We start from the raw sequence: 14,794 nt of genomic DNA, 5'->3' as shown, positions 1-14,794 counted from the left end.
CTTAATTACCCTAACCTGCCTAGTTAACCTAATTAAACTCGTTAAGCTTTTAAATGTCACTTTAAGCTGTATAGAAGTGTCTTGAAAAATATCTGGTCAAATATTATTTACTGTCATCATGGCAAAGATAAAATAAATCAGTTATTAGAAATGAGTTATTAAAACTATCATGTTTAGAAATGTGTTGAAAAAATCTTCTCCGTTAAACAGAAATTGGAGGGAAAAATAAACAGGGGGACTAATAATTCAGGGGGGCTAACAATTCTGACTTCAACTGTATATTTAACTATGTTTTGAACTTAAAATTTATTACTTGAAAAAAATAAAACAAATAATATTAAAGAGATTAAAGATACATAAAAGTACTGCCTGATTTTTTTTCTTCAGTGTGTGTGTGTGTGTGTGTTCTATGCTGTCTGGAATACATCAGAAAATTCAATTAGAATCAATTGCAAATTATTAATTAATTTTCTTTTCGGCTTAGTCCCTTTATTAATTAGGAGTCGCCACAGTGGAATGAACCGCCAACTTATCCAGCATGTTTTTACGCAGCGGAAGCCCTTCCAGCCGCAACCCATCTCTGGGAAACATCCACACACTCACTCACACATATACTACGGACAATTTAGCCTACCCAATTCACCTGTACCGCATGTCTTTAGACTGTGGGGGAAACCGGAGCACCCGGAGGAAACCCACGCCAACGCAGGGAGAACATGCAAATTCCACACAGAAACGCCAACTGAGCCAAGGCTCAAACCAGCGACCTTCTTGCTGTGAGGCGACAGCACTACCTAGTAGGTAGAAACCCAGAGGAAACCCACACGAACACGAGGAGAACATGCAAACTCCACACGGAAATGCTAACTGACCTAGCTAAGGCTCGAACCAGCGACCTTCTTGCTGTGAGGTGATTGTTCCACCCATTGCGTCACCGTGCTGCCCAAATTCCAAATTGTAAAAACCCATATATGCTGTGAAGGAATGTATTTTATGTTTTAAAAAAACACCATAAATGGGGAGAGTAGTCATGTTTCACTGTCTTTTTTAATTACACAGATACGTATCTCAACACAGACAATAACCTGATTTAGAATGTTTACAGCGTCACATGTCCAACAAAGCGCACAGTAAGAGAGGGTGAGGGGATTGCGAAAAGGGGGGAAGAGCATGCAAGAAATAAATAAAACTCTCCTGGCACAGTTCACATCGTCTAGAGAATGATAACAGGACCTTGAAAGAGAAAAAAAGAAAAACAAAAACATTTTCTTTAACACACACCAACCTTTCCTATTGAAACAATGCCTTTTCCTGTAATAATGTATTGCACAATACAATGTCATGTTTGCCTAAAATGTATCAAACCAAGTGTTTATTAGCACATAAATGTGTATCTTGCTGTTACGGCATGTATCGTGAGCGCCTTTAATGCCTGAGCAATGTTCACTTCTACAGTAGTGTAAGGTTTCAGCTACAGCCTTGTGTGCATTTAGCATTTAGCATTACGGATGATACAGTCATGAAAAAAGTAACACATTTCATTTGTGAGGCTGGATAACATTAGTGATGTGCAGGAATATTTTGTTTGAGTCGCTAAATACAGCATAAAATGGTTAGCCAGTGTCCTGACGTTTTATCCTACCCATCAGATTATGCTACCTACACTGTATTTGAATGGTTCTGAGGTTGGGGTTGGGATTAGCATGATATTACAGCTTCATATCACACTACTCCACATTAAAATTTACACCGGTTGCAAAATCTGATGGGTAGCATATTGCGTCATCAAAATGTGCTACCTACTTTTTGAAACGGAAGTAGGACAATCTGACAAGGTAGCACTCTGGTTTAGCTAATCTCCCGCATGCCTGATGATTTCAGGAGGCTTTGATAAACAGGCCATTACTAAAACCAAGCTGTTGAGTAGTTAACCTTTAGCATTTACTTATTAGTTGGCTGAAAGTGAAGCTTTAATCTCTCTCTCTCTCTTTCTCCTGATGTCAGTCTTTGAGCAAAGATGATGCCCAACTTGGGTTTGCTGACAGAATCCAGACTTCAGGATAACAGCAGAATTACAGTACACAGTGCATGCTCTCGTTTTTTGGTTAGATTTTGGTTAGAAATACAATGGCCAAAAATATTGTATGAGTTCTGGACTAGCAGACATGCAAAACTCCATATTGAGTCTATGGAAGTTCTCTATCTTAACTTTGCCAGTGGTGTTATTTTAAAGCTCTAGAGATTCAAGTAAGTTCCTTAGCAAAATTATTAATAGAAAGTATCATTTACTCTTTTTGTTTTCATCACCATCATACACACATGCATTCGCAACAATGAGATCTTTGAGCAAATGTTAGAAGCATTTGTAATCTTATCTGATGCTTTGGATGCCAGGAACAAGCACTTCCCTGGTATGGAATTATAGTACCGATCTCTTGATGTGTTTACTGTCATCTTGTGCTTTCAACGTGGCCATTTTGTACACTTTGGTTTATGGGTGTAGTTTGTCACCTGGATTCTGTATGCTTTTTTTTGTTTGTTTGTTTTAGACGTCCAAACGGCTTCTGTGTATGTGCAGTTATACTTTGGTCTGTGCTTTTATTGTTTTGGATATTTATGAGATATGCTTATGTTCAAAACATTCTAAGCAGGTACATCTACGCAGGCTCAGTTTCACTCGGTGCATTCTGAATGTGTCAGAATGACGATTATAAGACCTGCCACAAGGGGAGCTATTGTGAGCATTAATGTCAACAGGGTGTTTTCTACAGTCAGGCACACTGAAGTAATCTTAGATCAACAGTTTGAAGAGAATCTTGAGAACTAATGATAATTATTTCAACAGTACAACAAGAGTTCAATCTTTATGTACTTCTATGAAGAGTTTTTTTTTTTAGTATATCTTGTTTAATAGCCCATAAAAGAAACACGACTAAGACAAAATTAGCTTCTTAAATGCTAAAACACACACATGAGAATCATACATTTGATGTCCTGTTTCTTTCTATGCTAAATTGTCTTGTGTAGCTTGAGCAGAATGATAGATTTGCATGTCTGCTAGTGTTTTTGATCTCCACGCACATACGGTCTTGGATTTGATTACAGGAGGTAGCTAGTAGGGAAAGAAAGGACGGTTCTTTTAAAAACCTGCTCAAATGGTGGAAGAGAGAGAGAGAGAGACTTACTTGCTAATGTTTGGTGGATGAATTTATATATTACTTTAAAAATACAATAAAAAAAATAGATCATTCACATATGCTGTGTAATAAATTAAACCTTCAGCCCACCTCATGCGTAAAGCAAGACCAAAATAGACTTAGAAATAGAGCGACAAACAGGCCTTTAAAGTTTGGTCCATATCAGAGGTACGCCTCAGCAAAACATGTCATTTCGGTTATAAGCTAATTTGTAAGTGACCAAAATAAAGGCTGTAAACAGGCCTACAAGGAAAGCGGCTGGCAAACTCACAACTACTCGCAAGTATTTTTACTCTTGAGGGGTACTACTCCTGTTCATTGCAACTGCCTTCATGAGTGACCTTTAAAAATATCAACACTGTGATCAACTCGCTTGACACACACACACCAACCTCCAGTGATTTTTATCCAGTTTACATTTGACATGGGTTATGTTTGGTGTTTTGTTGGATGGCAACCTGATGTCCAAAGTATAATCTAGGTGCTTAAGCAAAACCATCATGGATTCTGGTGTCAGACACTTGGATACTCAAAGGCGTGTGTGCGTGCTTTTTATGTTTGTGTGTGCAAATTACACATCAAACCACTGCAGTGACACTTTGGCCCAAAGGATGGCAATGTTTCACACAGATTCTAGTGGCTTCCCTCCCAAATCCCAGTCTGGGATCTTCTCCGCAGGGCGAGTTAGGTCAGTCTGTTGTGGTTTTGGCGTGTTGTTAAAGCGATGTCGTTTGATTCAACACACTTATGGCTGCAATAATGCCCTCAGCAGTGTCCTCTGGCAGTAATCTACACAAGCAGTGATGTGAGCACCTCTTTTCTTTTTTCTGTTACAACAGACATTGTAAAATGATCATTCAGACAAAAAATATTAAATGGAGAGAAATTAAATTCTAAACATTATATTTTGAAGGATTCTGTTATTTGGCAAACTCATTTTTGGACCTCTTTTTAAATACTATGTACATTCACATTAATTTACTGTGGTAATTTTAGATATATTTATATGTATATTTATATTATAACGTACCCTAAGGGCTGTTTCTGAGGTTCCATTCAGTAGCTGAATTCTCTTTTCGTATTGCACCTCCGTTCTCTCACTGTCTTACAATGCGAGCAATATAAAATATTCTACATGAGGATTCTCATCATCAATATTGATACAACAAATCGAACAATAGGTACAACACAGCTTCTCTCCTGTTAGAGTGTCTTTTTCTGTCCAACGTTTGGCTGAAACCTAAAAGACAAAGAAAGAAGTGCGTTCCGAGTACGCACACAAGCAGATATTGAAGACAGAGACATCCAGAAACAGAAAGAAATATCTACAAGCAACGTTTGATCCCTTCGTGGATATCTGCTCAAAGGTTCTGTCAGGAGACAAAAAGGGATGAACATACAGGAGATGGGGGGAGGTAGAAAGAGCGAGAGAAAAGAGAACCAAGTTTATGCCAGTCTCGTGAGACTCTACAGTCTTGTCATGCTTTGGAAAATGAGGGAGTGTGAAATCGTACAACAAAATGAAATGTCTCAGCATTCAGTAAGCTTTAGGAAAAACCAAACGAAAGTGTTTCAGAAGAAAAGGCTCATTCTTAGTGTACAATCCAATGAGGTTTTTGGCAGTTCCGTTGCCATTTGTCTTTCCTTTTGAGGCCAATCCATCTTTGTTTACTCATCCTTGCCTTCGCTTTCTTGTCATTTCTCTTTGTGGCGGATTGGGTAACGTGCTTTGTAACGTCCCAGGTACGACCCTACATAGTCATAGACATGGATCCGGGCTAAAGTCTATGTTCCATTATCTGAGAGGGCAGCATAGTGGGCACAGTGAACGTTTGAGTGTCTAGTCACAATGCCACCTCTCCACAGCCTGTGGAACTCTGGGCTGGCTTTACTGCTGAGGAGGTGAAGTTGTTTGCGTTTGGTTACAAGATGAGTGCTTCTTAGTAACTTTGGCAGTGTAATAAAAAGGTTTGGATCATGTTCTTTTTTTTCACTTAAAATTCATTTGGGTTCACGTCAGTACAGAGAGGTGAGTCTGGTGTAGATTTTCTTGGCTCGCTAGCAAGGTAGTTAACAGGTTTTATTCTTCTTATCATCGTTACTTCTTTTGGATTTTTTGGACTTTTCTTTTGTTTTAATTAAAGCCAGAAAATGCAATGCAATATGTCATGTTGTGAGGAAGTAGCTCTGTGATGGAAGCTATTCTGAGTGGGAACGTACTCTTGTCCATTATTGACATCCCGCAGTAATGGCTACCTGTCAAACTAAAGGAAATGTGTTTAGTCCCACCTAGGACAAAACAAGTTCAGAGAATGGTGCCACCCCAATTCACACAGAGCACACCTCAATTAAAGGGTGTAAATTGTATGCTGTGTACATGAATCAAACATGTGACATGTAACTATACGTATTTCCTGGCTTTCTCAGTGGCATCCAGAATAATAGACCCTGCTCATGGTGAAGTAAGCACAGTAGACCTTTTTTTGAAAGAATCTGAGCCTTGGTGGGTTTTTTTTGGTGATTAAAAAACAAGAGCTTAACGTAGACATGAAAGCCAGGTTGCCTTAGTTCATTTCAAGAGGAGGGTTAAGTATGGTGGCGCTTCCTCAGCTTGTTTTGGATGAAGGATGCTGTAGCAGCAGTAGGCGTGGCTGGGCAGGGGTTAGGGGTTCATTAGTCAGCGGGATGAGGAATCCATCAGAGCAGGTGTTGCTGGAGTGGTTGAGCGAGAAACACTGCTGGAGCTTGCTTCCTTAGGACTGCCGCCACTGCTGGTTTGCCCAGCCAGGGAAAGGGGGCCTGGGGTAGTGCTCTCAGAGTGTGTTGGGGGAGCGCTGGATGAGGTGGAGGTGGTAGATGGTGTCCCAAGTGGCACACCGCTACTGCTAGGCAGACCCTGGCCGCATACATGATGGTGTTTCTCCCAGTCCTTGTGCTGACAGAAAGAGCCACAGTAGCGCGCAGTGTTGCATCCGCTGCATGTCTCGCTAGCCTTGCGACCACAGTTCCAACAGCTCTGAGGAACAGACACAGACGAGAACTGTAATGATTGCCATGCCAGCAGATTTCAATACCTTTGCCATAAAAACAGTGTATTTAAACACACTTTACAGTACTTTAGTTTTTATTTTGTCTGTAAGATGTATATATATTATCATATTGAACAGCCCTATAACTTAAAGTATAAAGTATAGTTACTATGAAGTATAGTTACTTTTTTAAAGAAGTTACACACGTTACTTTCCTCAACATTGTTTATGAGACACATTATCACGGGATAGTAAGTGGGGGGACAAGTGGTAAGAAATCCATTGTGCCAAAAGCTTAGAGGCCCACAGTGAAGTAAGAGGGTAACCCAGTTTTGCCTTGGGCGACCGAATACTCCAGAATGCAGTCTTAAACTGGGGAAGGGGGTCAGAGCGGAAACCTGTCTAAAACTCCCAGAATTACAACCTACACCATCACTCATGTATGGCTCTCTATCATCTAATACTATTGTACTATTCTGTACATTATGCACAGTGTAATATGTGAATATTCTGTGTGCATGGAACACCTGGATGACTACTGCCTTTGCCAAAATAAGCATTATACAATTACAGCCCACTTTTTTGGACAATGGGGTTGGACAATGAAACTAAACGCCTGATTTTAGACCACAGTAATTCATTAGCATGATGTAGGGCAAGGGTCACCAATCTCGGTCTTGAAGGAAAATGTTTCCTGACTCGCTCCTCCAAAACACCCTAAAGTGGCTCAATAATGTTGTGGTCTGGTGACTGTGCAGGCCATGGCAGATGTTCAGCTTTACTTTTACTTTCAACTTTGCTCTTGATACATTACAAAGGCCTGCTGTCTTGGTCACAGATGCTCCGGCGAGATGGACACCGACAATAAGTCCTCTTTTGAACAGTGATATGTCACACAGGTGTGTAGCGGACATTTTAAAAGTGAGGGGACAACTGAAAGAGAATCAAAAGTTTACGTTTATATAACTATTAATCACCTGTTTCTAAATTTTCTGGCTCTAAAAGTTAGGGGGGCATATCCCCCCGTCCCCCCCGCTTGCTATGCCCCTGATGTCACACACACTGTAATGTTGTGTGCACTTTAATATTTTAAGCAAAACTGTGCTATTAATCTTCACACTCTTCTCTTAATGGTGGAATGTGCAATCAATAGACTGATTTCACGAGGCTGCCATTTTAAACCGCGAAATCGAGGCTGCGGTGGGAAGAAACCCGGAAGTATCGCCTGAGTGACACAAGACGGTTGTGTACTTGGCTGTATATCTTATCAGCGAAGAGAAAGCGACACAAATTTATAATTTCACTGCCTTCCAGGTGACCCAAAGGTCCGTTCTGAATGAATTTTGAAAATAAAAAGAGATATCAGTCCTCATTTTTAGCCAAGTTAAGGGAAATGGCACTAGTTGGCTAACGTTTTCTTTCCCAAACACACGTTTTAGATGCCAATCATCAAACTCAAGTTAATAGACTGATTCTTTTACTATATTAGACTTGTCACAATACAAAATGTTGGTACTGAAATGTAAAAAAAACGTCAATTTCCCATTAACATTTAAGCACTGTTGATGGCATTGTTAAACAGCGCTGATTTGCCATTGTGTTCACATGCTCAACAGAAATGACTGTGATTGGCGGTGAAGGTTATCAGTTCACCGCACTTCACTGATGTTTACCAAGTGCAAACACAGATGAGCGATCCGCTGATGAATCGACTGATCTTCACGATTTTAAAACACTCCAATGTCCGTCTATCTGTGTTTGCAGTCTGTGAAGAGTGGTATACTGATGACCTTCACGGCCAATCACAGTCATTTCTGTTGAGCACTGGTGAATACTATGGCAAATCAGCTGTTTAAGAACGTGCTCAGCGGCGCTTAAATGTTAGCGGAAATGGAGTAATGGATCTCAGTACCGGGACAACACTGTTACAGAAAAAACGAGGGTGTGCTACAGAGGATTGCATTGTTTATCGCTCAACGGGTTACAAAGGCTGAAGCAGGGAAGCGTCCCCACAGTGTTTACCTGCTGCCATGAACTGAAGCCTAGGAGGACACTTGGGCGTATTCCTCTTAAAGAGATTGTGATGTTGTTTGATTCCTAATATGCTTTTAATTGTTTAAATTACACTGAACTGAATGATATTAAAGTGATGTTTACACCATATCTATATTTTGAAATCGCAGCAACAGCTGAAGGTTTGTAGTACACAGCATGTTGTTGCAAGTTTACAGTGCTTATCCTACACTTCCGGGTTTCTTCCCACCATAGCCTCGCTTTCGTGTTTTAAAGTGGTGGCCATGTGAAATAAGAGAAGATTGCCCACCGTGCTGGTCTTAATTCATCCTTGAAACCTCCAACACTAAATTGTCCAGTGTTTCAGTTTCAATGTCCAACGCCTGTATGTCAATATGCTAGACACTTATTCAAAACTTACCTCACTAGAGTCCTCCTGCTGGTTAATGACTGTCAGCGCGTCTTCAGAGGCCTGTCTCTTAGCCTCCGCCAAAGCTCTCTCCATCTTGGAGCGTTCAGCAGAGATCATCTCGTGAGCTTTCCTCTCAGCATCTGATACTGCCTTCTGCAGCTCTGACATAGCCTGCCTCTTCACCTCATTTACTGCCTCCTCTGAAAATGGGGAAGAAATATCAAGAGGAACAAAGTAAGACTTTATCCCAGCAGACCACTGCTGTTCTGCTCAACATCCTTTATTGAGGCACTCAAAGCTTGTTTCATCTGTCTAAACAGATGTACATCATTTAAGATTTAAAACATTCCGTCAGAAAAAATAAGTTATTCATCATTCACACAAACGACAATTATTTTCAGTGTTGATAGGCAGTAGACATCTTAAAAGGTTGTTCACAAGCTTGCCTATTTATTTAACTAATAGCATATATGATTCAATAGATCATATTTTTCACATTTATGGATAATAGCAGGATGATATGCATGGCTTCATTACTGAGGCTGAATCACTCTATTTTGAAGGTAAACCAGTGTGACTTCTTGTTCCACAAATGTCTTTATTTGTGAGTAAATATGTGTGCGTATATCCGTTTGTTTTCAGGACAAGCAGGTGTGAGCATATATGGGTGTTTTCTAAAATAGAAATCTAACACCTGACTCATTAGTACTCTGAACATTAGAGTTCCTTGCGCTGCAATGTCTTTCCCTGGCCTTTTTTTAATGTTAACGTTTAACATAAGCACCAAAACCTAGTGAGCCAGGTGACCTTAACCTCATTTTAAGGCACAGACTGCCACACATGCTGCCTTAAATGATTATTTTTAGCTAAATGTAATGTAGCGTTGCATGTAGCGTTTGACAAGCAGTGTGTTAAAATACATATACATTAGCAGGCTGTTTTAAGATTAGAAAATTATTGTACACGTATTGTACATGTATGCTTTATATATGCTTAGTGTTAGTCAGCAAGTTGAACGATCATTATTTTTGACCAACATATCTTTATTTATACTCATTCCAACCTAAAGACATGTCCAACCTAACATCATATCTTTAGTTATTTCCGTTCTGTTTTGTTTCCTAGTCCCACCCCTGCTGAAAAAATCCGTTGCGTAAAACATATGCTCGATAAGTTGGAGTTGGTTCTTTCCGGTGTGGCGCCCCCAGATTAATAAAGGGATATATATATAAGTAGACCTTAACAACCATATTTTTGTGGTGCTTCACACCTGCCTCGTTTATTTTGGTTCAATTGTACTAGAATTCTTTTTCCCATTTGGTGTGATTCATTTGGCCATGTGTGAATGTTTCAATCACACTTAAGTCCATCAAAAGTGGGCCAAACAAGCATACCAAGACCTGGTTAGAGATGTGAGGCGGTTTCGGTAGACTTTTAAAATGAACATATGAGCTGTTTGTTTGTGGTGATCCACAACAACTCCGTAGTTAGCTGAACTCTGTATAATGGGATGAGGGCAAGTATTTGTTTACAGTGCTCTAGCAACAGCTCCATGCTAACTCACAGACACATTTGTGAAGTTACTGGTTTGAAGTGTATTAAATCAAGCTGTATCCACACTTAATTCTAGAAAATTATAGTTTGTCTGAAGTGATACAATCAAATTTTATAATATACAGTCAGCTATTGCAGTCATCTCTCCACTTTTGGGAGTTATATTAGCGCATGCTAATTCTGACCAATCTAAAAGTAGTTGAGGGAATTCATTCAATGACACATCGGGAAAATGAGTGATGTGGATGTTGTCACATGACTGCATTTTGGATAGCTTCAACTGGTTCAGACTAGAACAATCAGTGAAAGAAACCAAAACCACAGAAAAATGCTACAGTGTATCATTTGATGCCCTTGGTCTGGACCTGGACCAAATAAACCGAACCACAGATGTGAAAGCACACTTGGAATCAATTGTTAATTCTCATATGGTCTGCCTATGTAAAATCTTTAAAAATAGTGACTTATGAAGTTCCGTTTATAAATTGACACTGCCTCAAACGGTATAGCAAAGAGACAACAATGTAGCTCATTAGATTTGAGTAGACGTACTGTTTTGTTGGTTTATGATTTAGACAATATGTGGAGGATTTCTGAATCTGTCAGGATTTTACGTGCTTTGTGAACGCATGTGTTGTGCTGCAGGGGGTGTACACACTCATTCTTACTGCAAATTTTTCATATGTCTGGGCTCTACACTCTTTGCCCCATAGTGTGTTTACTCTAGAAAGCTGGTTGTGAGGAGCTCAGTCATAAATATCTGTCATAACACAACCCTCCATTTAATTCTCCATAGAGTTATGCCTCAGGCTACTGACTGTGTGTGTGTGTGTGTGCGTGCGTGTGTGTGTGTGTGCGTGCGTGTGTGTGTGTGTGTGTGTTTTCAAATCTACATCACTACTGTCTCAGCTGGAAAGCTAGTTAGTATTCAGTTTGTTCTCTCCGCACCTCCCACACACACATCTCCTCATTTTTTTCATCCTGTCTCTTCCTTCATTCCTCACTTTTTTTCTTTGCTTTCTCTTCATCTTTTTGGTTCTCGCCAATTTCTCTGTATCTTTGAAAACACTAGACTGCTTAATCAGACTCGGAGCATGCACCACTAAAATTAGTTGCAAATTTAATTAATTTTTATCAAGGAGACCTGGGAGCAGATGCTTGAGCAATTGGCACATAATGGAAAATATGGGGCGGCAATATTAACGTTTTAATCCCACAGGGATATGTCACTTTTCAAGGTTTTTTTCTTTTCTTTTCTATTCTCTTGCATTCTTTTCAAAGGCAGAAGGACATAGAAATCTAGACACCCACAGATAAGAAAATTCATGTTTGACACCCCTTTAGTGCCTCAATTATTTCTCCCAGACAGAAATAAATGGATACAAAAATGAATTATCATTTCTCTTACAAAAAAGACCCAGGTATCTCAGTTTCAGTCTACCACTGGACTTCACAGAAGAGACCTTTCAGTGCTTTAAACCAGTAGTCCTCAACTACCGGGCCGCGGATCGGCACCAGTATGTGTATTGACTGGTACCTGGCCGCACAAGAAATCATTAATTATTTCTGCTTTATTTATTATCTGAAGTTCTGAGTCTGAACGATCTTTTATTTTGAAAAATCTTTTATTTTGAAAATGACCGTATTCTCTCACTTACATCACGGTCACTTGAGCGCCAAAATTTAAACCACAAGCAGCAAAATGAGTAAGAAACAGACGTCTTTGGAAAGTTTCTTTGCAAAGGGGAAAAGGCCCAGTGAAGGACTTGTGAACTGCCAAGTAATGGATCCGCAACCCATTTGTCAACAAATCAGGTGAATCCACCATGTCTGTGGAAGAAGATCAACTGATGGAGATCACAAATGATGGGGGCCCTTTAGGGGCCATTCGCATATTACTTCTTTTCTAGAGTGCGCGCGAGTTCGTTATTTCGAACAAAGGTGTGCGGCTAGCGCACAAGCGGCATGATGCGCTCGCGCCTTCCAGACGCACCCAGTTGAATGAATCCCATGAGCGCACCGTGTCAAGTAACGTGACATGAACTGACTGATCAGTTTCATACTATCTCAGACAAACACAGAACACCCAAACACTGCAGTTGTCAAGCGTTGACCGGTCCATGAGAATTGTAAAGAATTATCAGAATTGCCAACAGTTAGCTCTCTGCAACTCTTACATGGTCGTTCACTGATGCTAAGCAGGGCTGGGCCTGGTCAGTACCTGGATGGGTGACCACATGGGAGTACTAGGTTGCTGCCGGAAGTAATGTTAGTGAGTCCAGCAGGGGGTGATCAACCTGCGGTCTGTGTGGGTCCTGACACCCCAGTATATTGATGGGGACTCTGCTCAGTGAGCGCCGTCTTTCAGGTGAGACGTTAAATCCAAGGTTCTGACTCTCTGTGGTTGTTAAAAATCCCAGGATGTCCTTCGAAAAAGAGTAGGGGTTTACCCCTGGCCAAATTTGCTCACTGGCCTCTGTCCATCATGCTGTTTCCTCTCCACCAATCAGCCAGTGTGTGGTGTGCGGTCTGGCGCAATATGCCTGCTATCATGTTATCTAGGTGGATGTTGCACAATGATGGTGGAAGAGGAGACCCCCCCCCCCCTTAAATCGCTTTGAGTGTCCAGAAAATCGATATATAAATGTAAGTGCTATAATAATGTATTATTATAATTATTAAGAAAGATTGCCAGTCTGCTATCAAAAATCTGAATACAAATGAATACAAACATTTTTACAAGACTACTTCTGAGCTATACTTCTGAGCTATACTATACATATTTGTTTGATAGTTCTGTTATTTATCTGTATGTGAACAATCATCTCACTTGATTTAGTGAGGAATTTTAAAATAGACAACTGAGAAAAACTTTAGACATAGCTGGTACTCACATAAATAAGTACACTTATGTGTAATACAGGTGTAAAGGGGTCCAGTTACTCACCCTGCTTGTTCTGAAGTTGCTTTAATGCTGGCGAGAGCGGGATGCTTGTAGTACCTGCATGAAAAACAACTGCAATTAAAAAGGCTTTTGTCACAGCGAAAAATGCAGCAAAGTTTTTGCAGACAGCAGCAGCATCATTCCAAAAAAATAATAAAGTAGAAATGGCATATTGATTTTACTCAGCTGTAATGTAAATAGTGTGGGTCACAGTTAATACGTGCCCTCTGATCTCTGACCTTTGGGCAAGTGACACCACCTGTGTTCTGGCTGACCCCATCAGTATTGTGTGTGACCTACATGGCACAGAGAGCAATCAAGCTTATGTAAAGCCCCATTTACCTGTTTTTTTTATGTAGCTACAGTGATACAGAACAGAGAAACGGAACATGAACAATCCATCCACTTATTTTTTCTTCACTTATCTTTCTTTCTGTCTTTGGGCAGGGTCACGTTTATTGGCCCTACCTGTGCTGCTCTGCTGTTGACTGCGGCAGGTTACTGCATTCTCACTGCAGCTTTAACTGCAGTTGTCTTTCATGGCCATGACAGATGGAGAGCTCTTAACACTAATGACATTTAACGGCCTTTCCTGCTGCTGGCCTTGCATAACTACGGTTGTGAGGCCTTCAGGCCAGTGGGCATATGTTTTGTGTGCACGTATGGAAGTAGGCGACGGCAGACAATGCATTGTCCAGATGCACTCACCAGCCTTCCGCCAGATTTCCTCGGGTAGGTAGCCTGAAGGAGGCCGATGCAGGAAGTCTCTGTGTATTTCTGTGAAAAAGCATACGAGGAGTGACTTGAGTATTTCTGGGTGTACTTCTTATACTCCCTCAAATTTAAAAAACTAAATATTACAATGCAACTCTACCATTTATCTCATGATATACACTTGGAGGATGACAATTGTATCTAATAACCAAATACAATAACTTAAGTTGTTATTAGCTGTTTGGGCTTTATTTTTCTGTCCATCACCCTCAACCTCTTATCATGAAATGTAATTAGTACAAAATACCCATTTTTTTTTTATTTCAATGATGTCATTGGTTGTGCCCAACTGAGCCTGGTTTCTCTTGAGGTTTTTTTTCCTTGACTTTCGTCATATTGGTGAAGTTTTGTTCCCTGCCACTGTCGCAACTGGCTTGCTTTGGTTTGAGATTGGTGGAGCTGCGCATTGATGGATTTGCTCTTGTGGAAATATAAATGTATATAATCTATATATAACTGAAAAGTAGTTTTTAGGGTGTGAAAGACCTTAAAATGTCTTGGTTTCCTGAGCCCTGACTGTCTCCAAAGTAATGCAAATTGTCAGTTTCACACCATGGCTGTGTCTATTGACTTCTCAAGCCAGTCAACTGGTCAGACGGTTTCTGTCTCCAGAACATCACACTGTTTTAATGCTAAAATGTATTGTAAATGGGTACTTATATGCTGATGAGATTGGGCCTGGAAAGGTAATTTACCCTGCCGACAGCAACACTTCATTTACATGCTTTGTTTTAGACTGTCCCCACCTACATGAATCACTCTCTGTAAAATGTATAAAAATTTAGTGCCTGCTGTACAGATGAGAGTTTCTTTCGATGACGTCACAGCCACGCTGAGTTCCTCTTATTAAAGGATTCTACTTTAAAGATAA

At 40.3% G+C, this 14,794-nt stretch overlaps 1 protein-coding gene across 4 annotated transcripts in view; it reads right to left on the bottom strand.

Moving 5' to 3' along the window:
• Positions 1-1,028: 1,028 nt before the first annotated feature.
• Positions 1,029-14,794, bottom strand: part of cbfa2t3 (CBFA2/RUNX1 partner transcriptional co-repressor 3) — an 86,741-nt gene continuing 72,975 nt past the window's right edge. For 3 of the 4 annotated variants that reach the window (XM_056462160.1, XM_056462163.1, XM_056462162.1), the window contains 4 exons: positions 13,858-13,926; positions 13,153-13,206; positions 8,661-8,851; positions 1,029-6,213 (listed from right to left, as the gene is read on the bottom strand). In XM_056462160.1, coding sequence (XP_056318135.1) covers positions 5,875-6,213; positions 8,661-8,851; positions 13,153-13,206; positions 13,858-13,926 — 653 coding nt within the window. In that variant the 3' untranslated portion in view covers positions 1,029-5,874. The remainder of the gene's footprint in view (positions 6,214-8,660; positions 8,852-13,152; positions 13,207-13,857; positions 13,927-14,794) is intronic. The other variant, XM_056462161.1, reaches the window with a different exon arrangement.

Source organism: Danio aesculapii, chromosome 7 (genome assembly GCF_903798145.1).
Source record: "Danio aesculapii chromosome 7, fDanAes4.1, whole genome shotgun sequence".
Classification (NCBI taxonomy): Eukaryota; Metazoa; Chordata; class Actinopteri; order Cypriniformes; family Danionidae; genus Danio; species Danio aesculapii.
Note: the sequence above shows the minus strand (reverse complement) of the source record. Positions and strands in the feature narration are given on the sequence as shown.